The sequence below is a fragment of the Nothobranchius furzeri genome, chromosome 13 (genome assembly GCF_043380555.1).
Source record: "Nothobranchius furzeri strain GRZ-AD chromosome 13, NfurGRZ-RIMD1, whole genome shotgun sequence".
Taxonomy (NCBI): domain Eukaryota; kingdom Metazoa; phylum Chordata; class Actinopteri; order Cyprinodontiformes; family Nothobranchiidae; genus Nothobranchius; species Nothobranchius furzeri.
In genome coordinates, this window is record NC_091753.1 from 59,396,909 (window position 1) to 59,422,467 (window position 25,559).

General features: G+C 48.6%; 1 protein-coding gene across 3 annotated transcripts in view; it reads left to right on the top strand.

Annotated features, from left to right (window-relative positions):
• nova2 (NOVA alternative splicing regulator 2) overlaps positions 1-16,318 on the top strand; it is a 68,011-nt gene extending 51,693 nt beyond the window's left edge. For all 3 annotated transcript variants that reach the window (XM_070543709.1, XM_070543708.1, XM_070543707.1), the window contains one exon: positions 9,093-16,318. In XM_070543709.1, the coding sequence (XP_070399810.1) occupies positions 9,093-10,115 (1,023 nt within the window). In that variant the 3' untranslated portion in view covers positions 10,116-16,318. The remainder of the gene's footprint in view (positions 1-9,092) is intronic.
• The last annotated feature ends 9,241 nt before the right edge of the window (positions 16,319-25,559 follow it).

Sequence of the window (25,559 nt, forward strand, 5' to 3'; positions counted from 1 at the left end):
CGTCACGGATCAGAATCAGAGACGTTTCTGTCGGTGACAAACAGGAAGAAGTTTGCTTTAATCTGATGAATAAAGCTCCAGCCCTCCTTCCACACGTGTGCCTCTGACAGACGGGTCGAGCCCGCTGTTGGAGCGCGTGGTTCTGGCCTGGCCCAAGGACAGGAAATGGCAACAACCAACCAGCGGGCGCGCTGAGAGAGCTCAAAGCTGAGCTGGACCCTCGTTAGCCAACAGCTGCAAACAGCTGCTGATGAAAAGCACAAACTCCACCCAGCAGACGCCGGTTCTGTTTCACCGTCGGACGAGGAAACGGACTTGTTGTTTTCCTAGTTTAGTTCTGGTGGAACATCTGCTGTTCTGAACAGGACTAAACGTGTTTCTGTGTAAAACTGGAAAACTTCCTGTCTGTCCTGACTGATAAGCTAACGGCTAGTTCAGACACTGCCAATAACAAAGCCATGGAAACGGCTTTACGTCCCAGTTATTTACACCATTTCTTCTGCATCCGGGGGTCAAAGGTCAGCAGAAACCAGTGTAGCTGTTAGCATCGTTAGCTCAGCTGGAAGCAGCCATGTTTTATTCTGGACTATTTTTAACCTGCAGAGGCTTTTGTTCAGACTTCAGCCGCACGCCCACGTTGTTTTGCTTTCTTACTTCCTGTAGTCATATCCTGAGACCTTTCACCCCGTGCTTGAACACCTGTTTCCTACTTCCTGTTATTGCTTCTCCACACAGGAAGTGAGCCATTCAAACAGGAATAAGGAGGCTCGCTCCGAGTTAGGTGAAGAATAAAAACGTTTCCTTATCAATAACTGGCCTTCAGGATCAGCTGCTGATTAAGGTATAAGATGTGAAAAGTAACTTGATGTCTTTTTTCTGGACCAGAACTCCCAGACGACTTGTTTGGGCTCACGTTTCCTGTCACAGCTGTGATTTACAGGTTCAGCGTTTCTGCTGAGTCAGCCCAAAGCTCACGCTGTGGATCTCATCTCTGCTTCTGAGTTTTACCATCTTGGCTGTAACTCGTTTTTTTACTGCTTTATGCACGCACTCAGACCTCTGGTATGATGTCACTGGTTCTGCTCCACTTCCTGTTCCAGAAGAACGATTTAAACGAGGTGGTTTCAGTGGGAAGACCCCCCCCCCTCCCCCCACCTGGGTGGAAATGAGAGGATTTTACCTGAAAGGACAGAAAACTCATTTGTAAATGTACACGACCATCAGAGCCTTGGGTGATTCTGCCCCTCTTGGGGAGGGAGTGAAACAGGTGTGTGGTTACCACGGTGACCTCGATGAGCCACTGGCAGCAGCTTTAACACTTCTGGTCATCTTGGGTGGTTTGTATCCATCCAAAGGAAACATTTCGGTCATGTGTGACCATCAGAGCTTCTGCTGCTCCCCCTCATCAGCTGTTTGTTTATTGATCACTTTTTACTTCCTGGTTGACTCTCATCCAGTTTGACTGAGGGGGTGCAGGTGTGTGGTTACCACGACGACCCTAATGAGCCACCAGCCACACTCTTAACGTATCTTTTTATCTTTGATTTTCCTACATTTACACATCAGATCTTTTCTTTAGCAGCTTAAATGTTTCTCCTTCACGCCTCTAGCGCCCCCCAGAGGCATGCAGAGGTATGAGTAGTTTATGCTAAAATGGCATCAGATTAAGGTCATGTGATTCTAGCACATGAAATAATAATGTGTGTGTGTGTGTGTGTGTGTGTGTGTGTGTGTGTGTGTGTGTGTGTGTGTCCCAAAATGTCTCACTTTGTTCTCTCTGTCTGTCTTCTGTCATCCTTTTATTTTTAACCTCCACAGCGGTATTCTGTTCCCTGAATGAGGCAGAGGATGGAGGGAGCAGATAGAGGGATGGAAAATGGGGGGGGGGGGGGGGGGGGTGTAAGCCTGTGGATCAGAGACAGGCAGATTAAGCTAAAGTCCCCTGCTTAAGACTTCAAAGTTCAACCTCCAGCAGCTTCAACAGTTGTTCCTCCAGTCACTCATCTGCACATGTCGTCATGCGTACACACACACACACACACACACACACACACACACACACACACACACACACACACACACACACACACGTTACTGCTCAGTCTGCAGGTAATGGCCTGAGTCTTTTGCGTGGCGTCGGCCGTTAGCATCTGGAGGTGATGCTGGCCTGCAGCCGTGTGACCTGGACGGAACGCCACACAAAGCTTGGACCATTATCGCCAACATGGCGGTGCTAAAAGCGACTTTTCTGGATTCTAGCTCTGAGCAGGTTCATGACATCAGGTTGGGGCGGGCTGTAGCAGAAAGCCGTCTGAACATTCTGGAACGTGTTTTTCCACAAAGCCTTTCATTAAATTAAATGTTAGTTGTGTTATTATTTAATACCAGACTAGGTTTAAAAGTCCAGATGAAACCAGTTTATTGGGTTTGTGGCGGGGATGTCCCGATCAGGTCGTCTTGCTCTCGAGTCCCAGTCGTTTGATTTGAGAGTCAGTCGATACCGAGTCCCGATCCGATACTTTGGATGCATAAAAAAGTAATAATAATAAAGTGAAACAGATCCAGAATGATCTTGAATGAACTTTATTTGAACAAACAGAGCGCGTCTGTGAGGCAGCTTTCACAGTCAAGTAATAAACATCATCAATTCTTGAGTTTTGGGCTTCAGTGCAAACATCAAAAAGTCTAATAAAAAACTACGGGACAGATTTCCGATCCCTCGTTCATCACGACTCATCAGAAATAAGTCATAATTCTGTAAATAATCACTTGCATCCATACATTCACCCTACTGGGTTGTGTTTGGGCTCCAGAAACAAACCAGCTGCGTTTGCGACGGATAAAAACAAAATAAACCAGGAGGAGCGTCACCGCGACGTCAGCTGCATTCCTCCCAGTGGGATAGTCTGATTTCCCTGATCTTCCCAGCCCCTCAGATCATGGCGGGAACGCTGACTGTGAAAGCCACGGCTTTATTTCCTGTCAGGAGTTTCCAGTAAATAAAGGTCCTCTGGGACCCGGCAGAGCCAGAAGGAGCTCCGACACAACAAACGTGTCTCTGAGTGAATCTGTAACGTTAGCCCAGCAGCTGGACCCATCCTGACCTTCATGGAACCCCAGAACCAGAACCAAGTTCCCGAACCTCTCGCTGGGTTTGACCTTTGACCTCCATCCAGCAGCTGCAGCAACAGAACGTTCATCTGGATGGAGGCTAAACCCTCCTGCCCTCTGCAGAAAAGTTTCACTCCAAACAACCAAGACGAGTCGAGGCGAGAAGCCCGGGCGGGGGGGGGCGGGGGGGGGGGCAGCTCCCTGCCAACCATCACGTAATCTTCTTTGTGTCAGCTCTGCCGAACGGAGCTGGAAGCGCTGGATTGTGGGTAAAAACTCAAGGTGAGCCCTTCAAGCTGTGACTTAGCCCATCCATAATGAGTTGTGACTGAACCAGGAAGAGAATTAAGCACCGGAAATGTGCAGCCGTAAAAGTTTACGAGTCAGCAGACGCGCGTGGATTAGAAACACGAGAGGAGGAGGGCTTCATCAGCCCAGCCAGGAGGGATTGAGACACGCTGCTGTTCTTCCTCCCACGTCCACACCAGCTCTTCTGCCTCAGAGCCGAGGATCCTCCCTCCCACCTCGTCTTTAGCTGCACGTCCTCCCGCCACATCTCCACACGTCAGCCTTCAACAGCTGCAGCTTCTCTCTGGAACCAGACCAGGAACATGGAGACTGGAGCACCAAGTCATGGTTGCTTAATAAAAATGAGATTTCAGTTTAAACTGAAATTCGACATATTTATGATTTCAAACAGCCGGTTTCCTACGGAGGTACTACGTTCTACAGGTGGTTCTACCGGGGGTTCTACCGGGTTTATAGCTACAGACCTGAGGCCATGGGTCTGCTGTTGTGTCCTTGGGCAAGGCACTTCACCCTACATACCTGCTGGTGGTCGGAGGGACCGGTGGTGGCTGTGGCTACGATGTATCTCATCACCGTTGGTGTGTGAATGGATGGGGGGGGGACCCTAGAAGGCGCTGTATCAAATACGGCCACGTTTACTAAACAAGGCCGTCAATTTTCCGCATCAGGGAGCCTTAAGTTGTTTACGCATGGTCAGACCGCCGCGGTGATGTACTAAAGATCACGCGATGGCGGCATAACGGGGGGGGGGGGTGGGGGGTGGGGGGTCCTCTACGGTCCCTGTGAGGTCTCTGGTGATCTGGGCTCCAGCTCTAATGGAGAGCTCCTGGAGCGTCGCAGTCTACATCTCAGCTGGTTCTGTTTACGAAAGCCAAACTTAGAGCCTGTGCTCACTTTCGTTTTCAACACGGTGACCGGACGCAGCTCGGCAGTAACTCGCCACGTCATCATGACACCTCCCTCTGTTGCACCAAGGTGCAGTCGCCGTTTCTAAGACGGTTACCGCGTTATCACACTACTGCCAGCATGGTGCGTGTACACGGCACAGGGTGCTAATATTAGGCTGCTCTGCCAGCGCTTCTCCATTCACGTCTTGTAAAAGGGCTCACGCTAGTCTAACCCGGCGCCTCCACTGGATGAGCGGTGCGTAACATGCTGCCGGGAGGGTTTCGGATGTGAAAGACAGCAAAAACGTTCCATGCAGCGAGAAAGGCCGGAGAATAGCAGGACCACGTGTGAGTAACCCTAACCAAGCAGAGACGGCAGCGAGGGCGGAGCTTTCACGGGTAATGACATTACTCTGGAAATCTGGAAATGACTTTTATTTTGAAATAAAGATTTTGTGTTGGACTTCCTGTCTGGCCTGACTCAGTGGACCAGTGGTGGAGCGTCCCTGGGACTGGGAGACCGGGTTCAAATCCCGGTCGGGTCAAACCAAAGACAAAAACGCCTCCACGCTTGACACTCAGCTGTTGGATTGGGGGGGGGGGGGGGGTTCCCGAGCGCAGCCACCGCTCCCCACGGGGATGGGTCTGGTGCAGAGATGAACTTCCCCAGTGTGCGATGATGACTTTAACTTTAAACGCTGTGCTTGGTGCATCTGGAAGCGTAACCCTGAAGAAATAGACCGGAAGCAGAGACGGAGCGTGCTGCGGCCGGTGGGAACGCACCACCTGCTGCCTGCTGCACTTGGTAGAGATTACGCGATGCTTAAGCGTCCGGGAAGGCTCGGTAATGAAAATAATGTCTCTGTAACGTCTTTAGGCAGCGACTGATGCAACAGTATTTACGTGTTAAGAGCTTGGTCGTGTTTTAAGCTGAAGGTGAGGCACGAGCAGTGGTGCCTCAGCAGGAGTTAGCTTTCACACCTCGTTAGTGCTCTCATCTTAACGAGACAGCAGACTCTCCAGTAGCAGCAGGACGTCAGCAGACGTGTCCAACACGCCTCACACCGACATCTCACTCTCCAGTAAAAACAAACTTTCATTCATGCTTTCAGAGGAACGATGGATCAACACAAGCAGAAGGCGTAAACTGTTAATCCCACCGAGAAGCAGAGAGGCGTCTGGAAAACAAACATCCTCAGGAAAACCGATAATTCCCTAAAACTCCAGCTGCAGCAGCAATGAGCGAAGACTCTTTCTACTGTGAGCCTCTCACTCATTTTCTACTTCCATGTGAATTCCTGCGCTGCTCCGGATAACGCTGCCCTGCAGAGTGAGCCGCGTCAGGCCGAGCAGCTCCAGCCCTGCGTGTCGTTCCTGGGAGAGGACCTGGATGAAGGAGAAGGGCGCAGCGGGGTTAGGGTCAGTCACGTTTAGACTAAACGAGCAGGATTTCCGTTGGCTGATGAATGATGTCACTGCTAACCAATCAAAGCTGTCGTCACACAGATGTTTAGATGTGAGGTTAAGGAAACCAGAAACTGGCAAACCTGTGGAGACATTTTGGAAACTCCTTTGCAAACTTGTTAGCCGTCATTGGAGGATCAGTCATGTTCCACACACACACACAAACACACACGCACACACACACACGCGCACACACGCACACACACACTCAAACATGCACACACGCACACATGCACGCACACACACACATACATGCACACACACACACACACATGCACACACACACACACACACACATGCATGCACACACACACACACACACACACACATACATGCACACACACACACACACACACACACTTGGAGAGAGTCTCCTCTCACATGTATGAACACAAACGCCTCCCAGAAAGGCTCCGGTCAGGATTGGAACCAACAACCTCCGGGGACAGCAGCTGTGAGTTTCATGTTTTTCCTTGACGCTAAAATCTGGACCGGCCGATCCAAAACAGTTCAGATGTTTTAATTAGAGACAAAAATGTGTTTATACTAGAAAGATAAGAGACATGTAAATGTTTTTATTACAATATTTGTGTACTTCCTGATATGCTGTTGATACATTTTATTGTGATGTAACCTGATACTTTTACTCAGTAACTTAATGATTTAAGTAGTTTTGCTCCATCGCTGGTTTAGTTGAACATCTTCCAGGAGAAATGTCAAATAAACCGACATCAGAGTTCTGTGTCTGCGTGTGTGTGTGTGTGTCTGTGTGTGTGTGTCTGTGTGTGTGTGTCTGTGTGTGTGTGTGTGTGTCTGCGTGTGTGTGTGTGTGTCTGTGTGTGTGTGTCTGCGTGTGTGTGTGTGTGTCTGTGTGTGTGTGTGTGTGTCTGCGTGTGTGTGTGTGTGTCTGCGTGTGTGTTAGGGTTGTCACGGTAACCGGTGTAGCGGTAAACCCCGGTAAAAAAGTTGACAATAATAATAACCGTCTTGTTTTTTTAAAACATATATTATCTCGGTGGATTACCGTGGCTGCGGTGTAGGCGCGGTGACCCTTACCAGCCACCGTATCATCTGCTGAAGTTGCCGGCGGCACATGCGCACTTTGTTGTTTACAACCAAAACTTTCTTGAAGCTAAAGCTGAAATAATGGCCAAAGGAGGAGACGGCAGCGCTCAGGACATTTATTATCCCTCAAAGAAGACAAAGTGGGAAGTACGGGCATGTTTTGGATATTTGAAGAATGCCGAGGGACAGCTGATAGAAGACGGCTATCCTGTTTGCAGCACGAGCAGAAAAAGTGTCTGTGAAAGGCAGCAACGCTTCAAATCTCATGACACATCTGCGTGACCATCACCCACAACTCTACAGTCAACGCAAGGCAAGCTAACGTTAGCGCTTTAGCTAAAATGCGTGATCCGAGGATTTGGGTTGAGGGAGAATGCAACGAGTCGCTATATAAAGCAGCCGCAGCGCCTCTACCTGCATATAAACCGTGTCGCGGACACCGCCATGTTGAAATGATGCTATGCATTACGGGGCTCCCAGGGGCAGATAAGAGTTGGTCTCTCTCCGAGAATAATTATGAATTTAACAACGATTACTGCCTGATGACATTTTCCCACATCTGCAAAGCTCACTGGAAGGACACAAACCGAGGACGATATTTTCCTGATATAGGGTTTATTACTCAAGTAAGGGTAAAAAAGTATCTGATTAGAAGGCTACTTGAGTACTGAGTATCATCTGGTCTAATATTTTTAAAATGATGACATCAAACAGACATAAAATAAGAAGTTATGGGCAAATATTGGTATTTTAAAGACTAAAGGGGGAAAATGTAAACAAATAAACAACATAATTACAAAATAACAGATTTTAGGCAAAATTTAGACACAAACTGAGGACAATATTTTCCTGATATACAGGGTTTATTTAGTGGTCTGAAAATGTAGCACGTTAAAAAAATACAGCGATAATACCGAAAACCGTGGTAATTTTGGTCACAATAACCGTGAGGTTAAATTTTCACACCGTGACAACCCTAGCGTGTGTGTGTGTGTGTGTGTGCGTGTCTGTCTGCGTGTGTGTGTGTGTGAGCGCGCGTGTGTGTGTGTAGGTGTGTGTGTGTGTGTTCACCTCGCTGTTTTACTACCCTTTGAATGTCAGTGCTGTTTCCATGGCAACGCTGACCCCTGGTATTATTTTTTTCACACAAGTAGCCTCTTTAGGATTCCTCTCTCTCCGTCTCACCCGTCCTTCCCTCCCACTCTGTTCACCTCCTCGTCTCGTTTAGTCACCAAAGGGATGAAAACTCCTCTTGGGTCATTAACTGCCGTATTGCACCATCCTTTTATTTCTGTTTCTCCTTCAAGAGGTTGTTCATCTGTACACACACACACACACACACACACACACACACACACCTATATACACACCTACACACACACACACACACCTATATTCACATCTACACACACACACACCTATATTCACACCTATATACACACCTACACACACACACACACACACACACACACCTACACACACACACACACACACACACACACCTATATACACACCTACACACACACACACACACACACACACACACACACACACACCTATATACACACCTACACACACCTATATACACACCTATACACACACACACACACATCTACACATACACACCCACACACACACACACACACACACATCTACACACACACACACCTATATGCACACCTATACACACACACACACACACCTATATGCACACCTATACACACACACACACACACACACACCTATATGCACACCTATATACACACCTACACACACACACATCTACACATACACACCCACACACACACACACACACACACACACACCTATATACACACACACACACACACCTATATACACACCTACACACACACACACACACACACACACACACACCTATATACACACACACACACATCTACACATACACACCTACACACACACACACACCTATATACACACCTACACACACCTGTACACACCTACACACACACAAACACACACACCTATATACACACCTACACACACACACACACCTGTACACACACACAAACACACACACGTCCTCCTCGCTCTCACTCGGAGACATGCTTCACTAGGCATGTCGTCTCCTTGCTGCTGTCCTTCTGGAGGACGCCTGAAGGACAGCTCAGGCTGTGGGACGGAGACGCTCTCAGCAGCTGTCAGCAGGACTCTGTTGGGTTTTTAACGGCTGAACTCGTCTGTAACCGGGACCTCTGTGTTCTTCTCCTCCAGGCCAAGCTGATCGTCCCCAACAGCACAGCTGGTCTAATCATCGGCAAAGGCGGAGCTACGGTCAAGGCGGTGATGGAGCAGTCCGGCGCATGGGTCCAGCTGTCCCAGAAGCCCGAGGGCATCAACCTGCAGGAGCGTGTGGTCACCATCAGTGGTGAGCCTGAACAGAACCGCAAAGCTGTGGAGATCATCGTTCAGAAGATCCAGGAGGACCCTCAGAGCTCCTCCTGCCTGAACATCTCCTACTCCAACGTCACGGGGCCTGTCGCCAACTCCAACCCCACCGGCTCTCCCTACGCCAACTCCACTGAGGTCATGCCAGCAGCAGCGGCTGCTGCGGCGGCGACGGCCTCCTCCCTGCTCGGCCAGGCGGGTCTGGCCGGAGTCGGCGCCTTCCCAACCACCATGTCCAGCTTCTCAGGCAACGACCTGCTGGCCATCACCTCGGCTCTCAACACCCTGGCCAGCTACGGCTACAACACCAACTCTCTGGGCCTGGGGCTGAACCCTGCAGCAGCTTCAGGTGTGTTAGCCGCTGTGGCTGCTAACGCTAACCCAGCAGCGGCTGCCGCAGCTAATTTATTAGCGTCCTACGCCAGCGACGCATCCACCAGCACGGCTCACCCCGCTGCCAGCCTTGGAGGCCTCTCTCTGGGATCCCTGGCTGCTGCTACAGGAGCCACCAACGGCTACTTGAGCGCCGCTTCCCCCCTGGTGGCGTCGTCTCTGCTAGCAACAGAGAAGCTAGCAGAAGGAGCAAAGGAAGTGGTTGAGATCGCCGTGCCAGAGAATCTTGTGGGTGCCATCCTGGGGAAAGGAGGGAAGACGCTAGTGGAGTACCAAGAGCTGACAGGTGCCCGGATCCAGATCTCCAAGAAAGGCGAGTTCATCCCGGGAACTCGGAACAGGAAGGTGACCATCACGGGTTCTCAGGCCGCCACGCAGGCTGCCCAGTACCTGATCAGCCAGAGGATCACCTATGAGCAGGGCGTTCGCGCCACCAACCCACAGAAGGTGGGCTAAACCTGACAGCCAATGAGAAACGAGGAGGAAAAGAGAACGGGGCTTGGGGGAGGAGAATTTAAAAAGCGAGAGTGAGAATGGAAAAAGGAGAGGAGAGCAAGAGTCGGAAGGAATCGTTTTCAGTATTACGAAAGTTTGAGACAAAATGCAAAAACGTGGTGAGGAGACGCGGCGGGAGCGGAGCGGAGCGCCGACAACCAAGAAGATGTGTAAAATGTAAATACGGTTTTATTACGTAACCTTTCGACCTTTTGGGGTTTTTATTGTTTTGTTTTGGTTTCGTTCAGTAAATTAAGCTGTTTGTGTGTCGTGTGGTCAGCTGAATGCCATGGCAACGGGGGTGGGGGGGAGGGGCACGGAGAGGGGGGGAGGCCTGGTGTTTACAGGGTACCGCCTCCTCCCCCCTCCACACCCTAATCCTGCCCCCCCCCATACCCTCCAGTAGGGGTTTTGTTTCTGTTCTAGATTTGCCCCGTCGCTCCCATCAAATACCCCGTCCCCACCCCTTTGCCCCGCCCCCTCCCCTTTAACAAGTGTGTGAGAGAACACGCGACCCCCCCCCCCCCTCCCCCTCAGGTCCAAGGGGTGAGGTGAATCTGCTGGGAGGGGGGTAGCAGCGCCCTCCACGTGAGTCTCTGGAGCCTCCGAGTGAATGTGGAGGCGCACGCTGATGACCTCACTAACCTAGACTGGATCTGGCGTAATGTTAGGGTGATGTTGACGTTAGGATCCGTCACCATGGTGACGATTTATCAATGACATCACCCGATGAAGCTTCAGGTCCATGTGAATGTAAGAGACGTTTATTTGTTTTAATGTAAAGTGGACTGAGATGAATTAATGTCACACAGTGTAATATATGTCTTATTTAAGTCCCGCCCCCTGCTAGGGTCGTTACAGGTGAGGTGGTGTCTCCGGTCAGAGAGCCGAACACACACACACACACACACACACACCACATCTGGTGCTACAAACGCAGATTCTGACGCAGACGTTTGGGTTTAGCACCAAACCGCTGCAGCGCCGCTCTACTAACCGTAAACAGCTGAGCTACTAACGCCGCAGGCCAGCGCTGCCGTCTGCGTCTCCTCGTCACAACCGTTGCAGCTTGAGAGTAAGAGTGCAACTAAAACGAATCATTTAGCCGAGCCCGGACTCCGCTGCCCAGCCGGTGGTCTTCCAAACCTGCAGATTAACACAAACCAGTGGCCAGATCAAGTCGAAGCACTTAACTACTGAGACGGGAACGCCGGGAGTGAGCGGACTGAAGCGGGATGAGGGAGCGCCGGGAGTCTGGCTGCTGGGCAGCGTGCATATCAGTAAAGCAGCTCGCTGGTCCCCGTCCAGCTGCCAGAAGGTAGATGACAGGTGTGTCATCACACGTCCAGAGAGCCTCTGGAGAACTGCGGGTTGCCCTCGGCAACAGGTTTACTGCCCACTGTAGACCCACAAGGCTGCTGAAGATGTTCCTGTGTTGTTTTTGTTTGTTATGTTTTCATTTGTTTTGTATTTTTAACAATCACTGAATTTTTTTGTCTTACTGCACTGTGAAGCTGGACAGCAGTCGTCCCGACCTGCGAGGTCAGGGACGTGCGCCGTGGACGGCGCCGCGACCGGACGGCTTCTGTACGTCAGGGAAAACACGCATATATGAGATATATGTAGATTGCATATGAAGAACTTTACTGGAAAGCATTTCCTGTTTAAATAAGAGATTAGAAGTCTGGATCCGGCTGTGTTCCGCCGCCCGATCCCTTCGAGCTGGAGTGCAGACGCTGAAATGAGGAGGGGGTGCGTTTGATTCTTTTGTTTTCACGGTGAGGGGCGGGAACTCAAGTCCCCCTTCAGAAACGACAGAACAGGCTTTGTGGACCTCTAGAATCAGGACTGATGTGTTTGTGACCGCTGGAGCGCCGGTGAGGGTTTATCTCTGCAGCTTGGTAAGGAGGCTTCTTTACTCCCATCTAACACCATCCTCACCTCCCACCCAGTTTTCCAGCGCACTCCCATCCCGACACCCCTCTCCCCCTAACACATCTCTCCATGGGTGACCATGTCTAATGTTACGATCGATGCATGTCTGCTGCTTGCCCCGGCAACCGCTACAGGCTGGGTCCTCTCCTCTGAGGCCAGCGCACCTGCAGAGGGAGGCCAGCGCCCGCAGTCACAGACCACTCCTTCATTTGGAAGCTGTTGTTGCACAAACACACATCAGAGGGGATCTTCTGACTGGATTCTGTGGGAGAAAACAAACGGGAGGATAGTTTTCTCCTGTTGTCTAAACGCTTTGCTGCAGGCGTTTAGCAGGAAGAGCCGGGCGTTTGCTGCAGAGTCGCCGAGTTTCCAGACTGAAGGGAGACATTTACGCTTTTATTTGACTTTTAGCTCAAACTGTTGATGCATAAAAGATGTCCGGTGTTTAGCGACAGGAAGCAGACGGACGCTTGCAGCTCAGGGCGGGAGGTTTGCAGAGCTCTTTCGTGTTTTTTATCTCTCGTTGATCAAAAGTTGAAATGATTCCTTTTCCTCCGCAGCCGCTCTTCACTTATCTAAACGCTAGGAATAAAATGTGACAAGTACTGGAAGCAATACGTGTAGTGGCATATCGTGTGGTCCCGCCTGCTCGTGTGTCTGTGGCAGGAGCGTCGGGATCTAGATGCTGGGTAGGTTTACACGACCGCATCCTTTTCTAAATTGCTGCTATTTAATAATGAACCCAGGAGGAGTTGAAACATATCTGCGCTTCAGCTGCTGAAGCTGGAAGTGCTGCTCGGTTAGAAGCTGATGCGTTCAAAGAGAAGCTCATTCTTACCTGAAGAAGTGAACCGTGTGCCAAAATACGTCCCAGTCGAACCCTGAAAGCGTTCAGGCAGCGTTAGACAAGAAATCTACTTTTATATTAAGAAAATGTGAAAAGTGCCAAATGAACCACGTTCTGATGAGACGAAGAAGCACCTGAGAACCCGTTTGTGTTCCCGCCCTGACGGAGGGGCCGCCATCTTGGTGTTAGCCAGCGCGCTGGCATGCAACAGCACTACCACTCTGGGGTTAGCCTAATAGCATAGCGATAGCTTAGCATAACAATGCTAAGGACCATGTGACTAGGTAGGATTCTTAAACAGCGCCTTTTATAGCTACAATAAAAGTGTATTTTGTGGAAATAGATGTTATCTTTTTTGCACGTCTATATTGCATGAGATCAAAGTGAAGCGTGAAAAAACAAAAAATCTAAGAAAAAAGTGAATAAAAACAAAAAAAGGCTTCGTGTGTTCTGAAGCAGTCTGCATGCTGAGGAGGGTCGAGCGTTCCTGGCGTTCGTCAGAGGAGCGCGAACAAACCCGAGGCCGTGCCGAGCCGAGCCGGCGTGGACGGCAGAACAAAACGTCTGAGCGTCTTTTAGGGTTTAGCGGGAGGTGGTCTGAATGTACTCATCTCACTGGTTTACGTGTCACCCGTTAGACGTGCAGTACAGGTGTGTGTTTTTGTACTTTAGCATCACACACACACTCTTTTCTCTCTGGCTTGTCTTGTTGCTGTTATGCACCTTATTGACCTCAAACATGGCGTCTCAGGCCCCGCCCACTGTGTTGTAATTGGTCAGGAGGAACTCACACACATGAAGTCTGGCTCCAGAGCTTGATCTGAGGCTCCGCCCCTGATTTGGACCCATCGAACGTTTCGATTCACCCGTTTCCCTCTGGTGTGAGAGAGGTTCTCCTCCCGGTTGGGTTCTGCGTCCCGACCCAACCCGGAGAATCCTTCCATTCCCGCTCTGAGTTTGCACTAAACTTCCTGCTGATGCCGTGTACGGCGGGCCGGGCCGAGCTGGGTCGGGACCGAGTGCCAGACTACTGTAGCTTTCTGTTGGTGTTTCCTGTATCTAGATGTGCATGCTCCCGTCCTTCTGGGTGTGTCTGCTGTAGACAGCTAGTCGTGTTGTCCTCCATGTTGTTATTATTTACCTGTGGTGTGTAGACGAACCTAACCCCCACCTGCTCTCCAGGTGCCCTCATTGCTTCTCAGTGGGTGTGTGGCTCTTGTTTTCCTCCACCTACCTCCACTAACCCGCCCTCACCCACACCCACCACCTCATCAGGACCGCCCCCCCCCCCCTTGAACTCGGGCCCCATCGCAGCACCAGCAACTGTTAGACTGCATTTGTCACATCACTGTTTTTCTGTTTGTTTATTTTCCTGCTTTGATTTGTATTGTATGCTCTAACCCGAACCAGTTCTAACCAAATGCCATTTCTGTGTAGCCCTGTTTACCTTTCCTGCACACACACACACACACACACACACACACACACACACACACTTCCTCCGCCTCCCACGAGTCTCTTTGCTCGAGTGCCAAAATAAAAGCAGAGAGGAAACAAACACAAACAACAACAACGACTACTATCATTCCAAGCGTTTCTTTCCGTTGTTCTTGTGTGTCGGACATCCATCCTGGAAGCACCCATGAAGCCAGCATGCTCCGCCCTCATAACATGATGTCGCTCATGACGCCTCAACTGAACAGCACCTTTGCCCACCACCACCTTCTCTCCTCCTCCTCCTCCTCCTCCTCCTCACCACCCCCACAGAGCTAAACCCGACCAGGATTAACCCTCTGCAGGTGGGCTACCTACCTACTGTCCTGCTCTGCCCACCTAGAAACAACCGTCCCACCGCTCATGCCAGCTGCTTCTTTTAATTCTGTCATTCTTCAGCCTGTTGGACTTCATTGATTGTGTGCCATAGTGTTGGGGGCACCTTCCACTCTCCTCACCTCCCGCCTCTCTCTGTACCCCACCTCCTCTCTGTAACCCCTCCTCCTCTCGCTCTCGCTCCATTTGATTTTTCTCAGTGGGAAAGATTCAAAAACTCCATTTTTTCTAACGATGATTTTTTCTGTTGTCCTTTAACATCCAAACCACGCACGGCGACACGTGCTCCGCCCCCCAGGCCGCGGTGTGGGGAGCGTTTACGCATCGTCAGCTGCGCAGCCATCCTCTGTCTTCTTGAACTTTATGAACTTTCACCTCTCATGAACTTTATTGACCTTCTTCCTCTCCTCCTCCTCCTCCCTCCCTCCCTCTGTGTTCATCCAGCTGTTTTGGACGATAACTCCATTCCATCCCAAACCTCTGAGACTGTGCAATGCTAGCCGACACGATTGGATTCTTTTGTTTGTTGCTCATCGGTGATGATCGTTCTCTGCGATAGAAGTTAAAAAACAAATAAACGTGAAAAAAAATCCTAAAAGAAACGCAGACAAACAAAAAAGGAGAAAAACACCAAGCAACTGTTCTTCATGATATCATTTTTCTCTCATTGTAAATATTTCTGTCAGAGTTTTGCTGTGAAGAGGAGTGTTGGGCAGAGCGGGGCCGGCAGCATAAAGAGGGACTTGTGGACTCGTCCTCCAGCCCGAGTCAGGAAAGCAAACACTAAAGCGGCGCCTGATGCTAGTCCTGCTCTTAGTGCTGTTGTCACTCGTGTTGAGTTCCCGTCGCCGTTTAGCTGCTCCTCTACTAACCCCGAGGAGCAGCCCGAGCCGTTCTCAGCTTGTTTTTGTGCATTTGTTGGTGTTTCCTAGCCGTGCGTCGTAGGCAGTACCCGGTGGTAGCTTTAGTGTTAGACACATATCGTCGTGGGATCAGCTAGCCCCAGGAGCCGGGGTTCACGCGAGAAGGCGCTTGTGCAATACAGTCCAAGTTTACATCAGAGTAACACACCTCTGCAGGTGTGGCCCCTCCCCCTGCAGAGCCACGTGCTCCGCCTCCACACCCGAGACTCTGGAAGTATTTAAGATGGGACTCCACCGTTTCGTGGCGCTGCTCTCAGCTCCACTCCTGGTTTATGCTGCCCGGCCCATCGCCCTGGCAACACCGGGAGCTATTTATTTCTCAGACTATTAAACATCACAGCAAGCAAAAGGGAATGACTGGAAACAAGGTGAATTCATATTGTTTTGTTTTATTTGTAGTATTTTAGTGGTTGCTTTAACAACATTCATTAACTGACTTAAAGATTATTGAATATTTAATGTAACTGTAGCATTGTGTTTGTAAAGAGAAACTAGTGAGTTGTGTTTCTTGACTTGTGGATTACCAGTGAAGTGGGCAGTCTAGTGCTAATCGATATATAAGGTCTTTTCTAAGGATTCTTATTTTGCAGCAGCAACAGCAGTCATTATAAATGTTCATTTTAGCATCACCTGTCTTCCGTTGTCTTATTCTTCACCTTCCACCACACTCTGCATCATCACAGTAACACATCGCAAGTCTGGGGTGGGACCGTGTGTGTGTGTGTGTGTGTGTGTGATCTTATGATTGCATGCTAAAGAACAAATGTGTGTTTATTTGTGTGTCTATGCAAATGTGTGGGGTGCATGTGAGCTGCTCTGCTAACTGCCTGTAGAAGTTGTGTGTGTGTGTGTGTGTGTGTGTGTGTGTGTGTGTGTGTGTGTGTGTGCGTGTGTGTGTGTGTGTGTGTGCGTGTGCTGACTCGGGGTCTGGGGTGGGTGTTCTGTCCAGTGTCCACCAAAGCTAAAACCTGTCAGGCTTCCATACTTCCTGATGGAACTTCCTGACGTTATAGCTGCAAACCCTCATCATGTGATCTGACTCAGCTCGACTGTCCATAACCCCTCCAGTCACCTGACCAACCAAATCAACCAATCACTGTCCACCACTATCCCCTCCCCGCGCCATCCTCTGCTGCACACCACGCCAGTCCCATGTGATGTTCTCCATCGATAACATACTACTGTCACGATCTACCGTCACATACTCACAGGTCTGGGGACGAATAACTGGAAATTCCTTCTTTTGGTTGATTTTGTGGCTCTTAGATCAAACCAGCTCCTTTACTCCAAACAAGTGCACCTTGTGTTGAATTCTTAAAGTTTCCTGAAGCTTCGACGCGTCTGTCTCTTAGATTTCTGCTCCCAACCCACGAAGGTCGAGGCTTTAGTTTGTGATGGTGGCCTTCCAGAAGCTGTTGCTCTGGAAAAACCACTCACAGCTTTCCACTGGAACTATCTTCACTCTCGAACGTAGACGTAGTTGTTGTGCAACAAACGTAAACGTGCCCTTCATGGAGGAGGGTGGTGGAAATGTAAGAGACGGAGGAGCCACACCTCTTTTGAAATAACTGGAGGTTTTCTTTATTTTCATTGTTTAAATTCAGATTTTCTTCCAATCTACTTCCCCCCAGAGCTGCATCCCACCTTCTGCTGATCATACTACTGTATACATGCTGCATACTACCTTTACCAGGTCAGAATCCACCTTAACCTGTTTCCATGCCAACCACAGACGAGTCAGTTGCATGGCAACCAGCTTCCGCCACATCAACCCAACCTACCGATCCGCCATGCTCTCCAAACGACAAGGCCACGCCCACCTGAATACGACCGCTTCTTAGAAGAAGAAATAGAGGAAAAAGAAAGGATAGGTTGGATGGAGGACGGATGAAAAGAGACGTAGTTGTGATTCTCAGGGTGTCTTCTGTAGATTTACTGTTCAGTCTGTTCTCCGGTGTCTCGCTGGTGTCTTGTTGCCCAAACTGAGCCCAAAGATGATCATCTGAGAAATTCTTTGTATTTCCTGATTGACTGACCAATTCTTCTCGATCAGTTGATTGATAATGTCGATTGACCAATTCTCTTGAGAGATGGTACACAGCCAGCTGACCCAGGCTCGGCACCGTAACTGATGTTTACAACCCAAACGAGACCAACAACGCTGTTGAAAGAATGTCTAGGACTTAAAAAAGAGACAAATCTCAGAAGAGTACTTATTTCTAAATGGTCGAACCTTTCGCTTACTTTCTATGTGACATGAGGTAATGTAATTTTCAGTCATTGCATGTGACTATTTTATTTGCAATGGAACTGTTGGAGTGGATGGTACATCTGTGACGTCAGTGCAACGTCGACACGCCGACGCGAGGACTCGGCCGGTGTCTGACGCGTGTTTTTCTGTCGCTGTGAGGAGTGCTTTTGGACCAATGAATGCTAAATGTGTGACCATACAAAGCTGTAAAGTTTTGTTTATTTGTACATGGTTATGGGTAAAATAAACCATTCAAGCAAACGAAAGCTTTAGTCTGAAGGAGCAAGCCCTCACACGTGTGTAAAGGAAGTGCTCTGAGAGCTTTGGATAGCGCGGTAGTCGCTGTTCAGAGGTAAGTCTAACAGTTGGAGTTGATCCAACATGGCGCCGGTTCTGAGAGAGGGCTTGGCTGCCATGATAGAGACAGAGAGATCAGGGTTTGATCACCCTTTGCTTTATGACAGCCATCCCAGTCGAGAAGAGGCAAGGTTCAACCCTCTGACATATCCATCTACCCACAATCCTCTTGTGCACCAGAGTCATCCGATCAACACCTGCACCTTTGCATCCACCATGATTCCACAGTCAGCTCCTGTGACCTCCGGCCAAACCGACCCAGCTCCCTCCATGCCATCGGCTAAGCGGCTTATTGAGCTGTTGTTGCAATGCCTCCTGGGAAATGGAGTCACAGTTCACAGCATGGTTCGACCAACCACTCTTCACTCTCCTTCCACATACCTTTCTCCATACGCCACTAAAGAAGTTCCTCCAGCTTCCAGCGAGAAGACGACAGCTGCTTGTGTAGTTACGGAGAGCTTTGGTCCCGGTGGTTTGGGTCGCTGCAGAGCTAAACGGGTTGCCCAGGCAGCTAAAAGGCAAACAAACGGGGAGAAAACGGTTTCAGGCGAAGCTGCGCTGAGATGTTTACCCTTTGTTGCTCTACCAAACACCAAAGGGACAATCACAAACCTGGTTTTGAAGAGCTCAGCACTCGAGCACAGAGCCAAAGAATCAATGTTTTCTGAGTAAAGCGTGACGGAGCGATTCCAGGCAGCAGAAACACGAGAAACGACCAGAGAATGAAGGAGACTGTATCGCGTACGTGTGAGTAGAAATGAAACCGTATTCTGAAAGAAACATCTCTGAGTTAACGTCTTCTACGGGACGGGGTTGGCGTGTGCACCACAGATATCTTTGAACTCATTTGTTTGATGAACTTTGGGTAAAACTTAGATTTGAAGACAGCTGAGTGGACAACGTTAAGATTGTAAAGAGTCTGGAGCTGACTCTGGTTCAGGAACGGAATCAGCTGTTGCTATAGCAACATTTTAGCCTCCGGATATCAGCCGATGGCTGACCGTGACCTCTAGACAGCAGCATCGGTAACAGAAAAGCCCGTCTGGTGGAGAATTAGGCTTTCACATCGAGCCAGTTTAATTTCACAAATCCATAAAATAAATCTGATGTCATAACAACATTAAATAATAAATATATTTATACATATTTAAACTGTTCCATAAATAAAACGACCATCGGGGAAATAATCACAGTTATGTGGAGGTCTGATTGGTCCCTGTTAGGTGACTAATTTAAACGTGACCACCGTCAGACTCGGGGTGTTGCTCGGTGTCGAGGCGCCTTGCTTACGAGGACACCGTCCTTCCTTGGTCAAAGAAAACGGTTAAATGGAACAGAGTTACATCACATGACCGCGGCTTCCACGGCGGTCACGTAACGTCACGTGACACGGGAGATAACGTTATATTTTACACGTATTAGTTTCAATAAAAATATATAACGAGCCTTTTACTTTTTAAATGTTGTATTTGTTTATTAAATTAAATATATAAGTGAGTTACGACCCGCTAGCCACCGAAGCGTCACGACGGGACTGTTGTCCACCTAAAGGTCACTTCCTCTCTCCTCATGAAGAACTAATCTCCTAGAGATATGGCTCGAGGCCTTTGATGCCTCTGCATCTGAACTGTTTCAATGAGCTGTTTGCCTTCCCTACGGCTCAAGAGAAGACCAAGAAGAACTCTTTTAGAAATCAGAAGAACTCTATTAAATAATAACAAAATAACGTCTGTTAGTCCGATAATCATGTGAGCCCAACGTAAATCAGTCTGTGAAATGACGATATACCTGAATTATACTGTAATCAGTGGTATTTGTATAAGAATGAACTTGGTACAGATGCACTAGACATTCCTATGACACAAGTAATGTTAAGATCACATGACCCATTCCTTTTGTCTCTCCAATCAGAGCTTTCCTTTCTGACGCGTGGCGTGGTCTGTGCGGCGTTTACACAAACCCCTTTTGGTCGTCAAATCCTGACTCGACCATGAATCAAAACATCTGAATTATAAAACTAATTCCCACGTCACCCTTGACTCAGTGTTCAAACGTTCGAGGGTTTCGAGCCGACCTCGCCTAACTTTTTAACCACAAAGAAGATAACTTCCTTGGATCTAAAAAAAAACGTTTTAAATTAGCCGACTTACTTTTAAACTTGAAAATTGTCCCTGAAGTAGCTGCCGGCTCCTGATCTGCCGTCTTTTTGAAAATACCGCGGTGTGTTGTGGGTAATTTTTTATCAAGGCTAGGCTACAAGACACCTCCTGAGTGTCCTTGCTCAGCTAGCTAAACGGCTAGCAAACGTAGAACATGAACATTGGAACACGTCTCGCGTCTCCCGATGACGTATCTCCTAGGCAACCGGGGTGGGGCCAAGACACAAGGTTCCTTGGCATTGAGAAACACCCTCATAGTCTGGAGAAACACACACACACACACTGCATGGCGTGCGATGAGAGCTGACTAAATTGTGACCGACTGGCGATGACCGACTCGCTTGTTTTTGTGGTTTGTGCCTAGTCTTCACAGATCTGACGTAAACAGCTGGCTTACAGCTACCTGTGTGCTTGCATGGTTTAGGAAAGGGTCACCTGGCCTACTTTGGGAATGTTGCCTTATCCCTAATTTCTTCTCCTATCCTAAAATTCCTAAAAGGGGTCTTGATCCATAGTTTCTGGGATTGCGGAGGTGTGGCTGCTTAATGGTGCCTTTACTGTCTGAATTATTCCCGTTAAAAACACAAACTCACCCGTAGGACGCTCCTGAGGTCGGATACGTGACGCTACCACGTCAGCCAGCTGCTTCGGCGGCAGCTACAGCTAACTGAATCTGAGCTTTCGCCATGAAGGATTAGTAATCTAGATTACGCTTCATGGATGTTTGGTTTACTCAGAAAAGGCTGATTTAGCTCCGGCAGAACCAGCAGGATGATTTCTGACCCCACAGCAGTTCTTCCTCCAAACAGCGTCTTTATTTAGTGTGAGAGCCGCTCTCGTGTTTCCTGCCTTCCTCGTCTGAACTGAACTTACGGTGCCTTAGATCAACCCGCTGAGGGCTTGTCAGACCTTTGAGGATTCAGGAGGTAAGTCACTCTGCTCGGTGATCATCTGCAGCTCCTTTTTATTTACTATCAGCCACCAAACAGCTCCCTAAAGCCGCCAGATGTTTCTGGGTCTCTCTGCCCTACTTTGGTTTGGAGGAGTAAAGTCGGTCCGCGAGCCCCAGAGGAGCCCGTCAGACAGCTCCTGTGATGAACTAGCGGTGCTGCTTCAGGTCCGCTCTCCGTATCTGGAACACCGAGTGAATGTAGGCCACCCGGATGTCATCCACACCCCCGCTGCTGAACTTCAAATAGTTCCATTCCCTCCCAAAAGAAGCAAAGCCGTTAAATTATTCACATCGCTAAACTTCCTGCCAAACAAAGGGTTCAATAATCTGATGCCTAGAAATAGATCCAATGAAGCCCAGAGAAGAAAATCCCGGGAAGTTTCTGGGAAGTTTCCTGGAAGGATGAAGATAAATGTCTAAGCAACGCGACTTTAAGTAGCTTTTTGAACACAAACCACTTTTTTCCACATGTAGAAAACTGTAGAAATAAATCTAAATGTGTATTTTTCTATTTCAGATCATTTAGATGAGTAATAAAAGTCCTGCTTTAAAGCCGGCGTGAAGCCCGGGCGGGTCTCTGTGAGGAGCTGCAGCTAACGCCCGAGTCCACTCACACGCAGGGGCGATGTGGGCGGGGCTTCTGAAACATCTGTTTCATTTTTAGAGAAAAACATTGAACTTAGTGAAATTTCCCTTTAAATATTTGCTGTAAATGTTTTATTTTTGAAAAGATGCAGCAGATTTAAAAAGAAACTGCAGAAAAACGTCCAAGCTGAATATTAAAACTTCAAGATTAAATAAATAAATCAGCTTTTTACTAATGATTCATTCTAAAGAACTTCTAAACATCTTTTTATGGAAAATAAAACCAGTTTTAAATATTTTAAGAAGAACTCTTTTCCAGGATGTTGGTTTTTATGAACTTTATAAAAACCAGAATAAAGATTCAAAGATGAACTTATGATTAACTTGCCGCTGAACTCATTCATCATCAAAGCTGTTTTTTCTGTCCACTCTAAATCAGCGCTCTTATTCTGGCAGCTTCTAAATAAATCAATGTCTTTTGATTTATTACATAAAAGCTGTGATTGAAAGCAACGCTGCAGCTGTGTGATTTATTTCATGGATTTTGTGCTGCGTGATGTCTTCTGCAACATTTGCAGCTGTTTGTTTCTTTCTGTGGCCTAAAAGCTTTAATAAACACGTTTTTACAGCAACAACGGGAGCATACGAGTCGAGTGGTGTCTCAGGAGGGTTCTGAAACCAGGACCCGGTTCTGGATAATTAATACCAAAGTCCCTAAAGCCTGAGGAAGGTGGTCCCGTGTTTTGTTGTGGAGGTCTGGCTCCAGGAGGAGAGCCAAGTCCAGGTTGGGAATGAGCTTCTGTTCTTGGAGGTTCGGGGTGGAAGATGTGGAAGGATCCCGACACGGACGTTGTCCCCATCTGAGCAAAAGTGGAACTTTTCATCTGAATCAGAATCAACTTTACTGTCGGCGCCCCAGCATCCTGAAGCGTAAACTGCCCGCCCAGGTTACACACACACACACACACACACACACACACACACACACACACACACACACACACACACACACACACACAACTAAAAGCAGACGATGGATGGATAAAAGGTTCTTTTTGGGCTCTTTTTCTTATTTCTAACCACTCCTGGAGCTGGTTGTGAGTTTCACCTCAGAAAGGCAAAACACATGACATCCATCCCATAATTGTTTACATTCTTTGACTCTAAAAATCTGTACATGGGTTGAAAACATCTCATTTTATTCAACAAATCCTCCGGAGCACCAGTGCAGCACGGACTGGGATGGAAGCAGGAGAAGAAGCGGCGGCTGCGTGGGCCGACGGGGACAGATTAGCACCAGCAAGCTTCCGCAGGAGCCTCTGAGGAGCAAAACCGTGTTAAAGATGGATTCTGAACCGAATCGCTGCACAACTCAAACCCTTGCATCACATTTTGTTTGAACTCATAGAGTTAACTAGTTTGGTTAACTCAGGCAAAGAAACAGGAGCAAAGCTATCTAGGATGATGGGCCTGGTTGGAGTCGGGAGAGGCAGCGATAAGGCTGAAGGAGAGATGCTAGATCTAACCTTATTGACTTTGTCCACAAAGAAAGACAGAAAGTTCTCACAGTCTGCAACAGAGTGGATGGAGGCTGTAGGAGAGGCAGGAGAGACGATGCTGCTGATGGTGTTAGACAGCACCTTGGGGTTCCCTTTGCTCTGGGACACCAGGTTGGAGAAATAGGAAACCCTAGCGTCTCTGACTGCAGAGTTAAAGGATGTCAGAAGATCCTTTAGGTGCAGCAGATGGACGTGGAGATGGGTTTTCTTCCGCAAACGCTCAGATTTTCTGCATTGGTGCTTCAGGCTGCGAAGGCTGTCATTAAACCAGGGAGTAGGGTTCGCTGCAGGACCTGATCTGGTTCTGACAGGACAGATGTTGTCCAGAATGGAGAGGCAGTGCTCGTTAAACTGAGAAGTTAAGGAATCTGGGTCGTTATCAGAAGAACAGGGTGGATCAAAAGCAGCAGAACACTAGCTAGCTGTGCTCTCATTAAGAAAACGAGAACTAACCATACGGCGAGCAGGAGGTGGGGACGCAGAAACTGACAAGTTAAAGAAAATGCAATGGTGATCTGAAATATAAACGTCCTCAGGACAAACACTGTCAGCATTTAGACTCAGGGTAGAAACAAGGTCTAGAGTGTGCCCCCTGGTGTGTGTGGGGCCAGAAACATGCTGGGTAAAGCTGAAGGAGTCCATAAGGCTGGAGAAATTCATGGCAAAGAGATCAGAGGGATCATCAACGTGGATGTTAAAGTCACCAACAATCACCAGTCTGGACAGCTTCACAGTGGAGGATAGGAAGTCACTAAACTCCTGAAGGAAAGAACTGTTTGGACCAGGTGGACGATAGACCACAGCACAGTAGAACGGGTCCTTACGCCCGACTTTAATCAGCTGCAGTTCAAAGGAAGCAACGTGACCAGAGGTTGTAGAGCTACATGGAAGTTGGTCTCTGAAAACAACAGCTAGGCCTCCACCACGACCAGAATCCCGGGACTGGCTAAGAAAAGAATAACCACTCGGGCAGAGTTCAATCAGAGCAGAATAATCAGATGTTTGCTGCCAAACTTCAGTCAGAAACAGAAAATCCAGGTTTTTAGACAGAATTAGATCATTGAGCAGGAAGGACTTATTGTTAACAGAGCGGGTGTTTAATAGAGCCATGCTGAGTGAGGTGGAGGAATCAGAAACTACAGAAACAGCTGGAGTTAGTGGACGTAAATCAGTAGGGTTAGATCCACGGTGTTTATAAAAACCACTTATGGAGGGAACAGGAGGAGAAACCACTGAGGAATGAGGATAAACCGACCTTAAAATACTTGCACGGATGAACCGCTTCCCAACGCGGCCTGGCGGGAATGCGGAAGTGGCGCTCAGGTCACCAAACAAAGGAAAAGAAGCTAGAAGATCACGCCGATGTTTACTAGATAAACCACGCTTTAAGAGAAGTCTTAAGCCTGGTTCATGCTTCTCCGTCAGCTCCGCAAGGGACAGACACGCACGGATTGACGGAAGCGTTTTGCTCTCATACTTCTCCGTCTCCTGGAGAGTGTTGCAAAGCAATTCCCCGGCAGGACAACAGAGGGCGTAGCGCTGTTCTGTGGTATCCTGTCATGTATCGGTCCAAAATAGTGCGTTTATATTGTGTTTTTTGTATATAAGAGACTTTTTAACAGACAAATTTGTCTCTCATCCTCCTCCACCTCTCCATGCGCTCCCCACCTCTAAACCCACGTTTCCTGTCATTTCCGCCCACAAATAAAACGCTTGCTGCGCATCTTTTCACTCCTCCAGTCACGGGAGAATTAAACGTTCATATTTTTAGAGTTTTTTCGCGAGATATTCTTCAAGCTTCTCCGTGTCTGCCGCTAGTTATCCTCGGCTCTCTTTGCAATGGCGGCGGTGTAAACAACAGCGACGTCCTGACCAATCACAAGCTTGCGTAATCCGTCTCGTTCGACGGATGTTTAAAAAAGTGGGCTCGACTCCATACGTACTTGCGTGCCTGCCGGAGCCCTACGCAAGGACGGATGATGGCGTTGCGTGTCTCCGCACTGACGC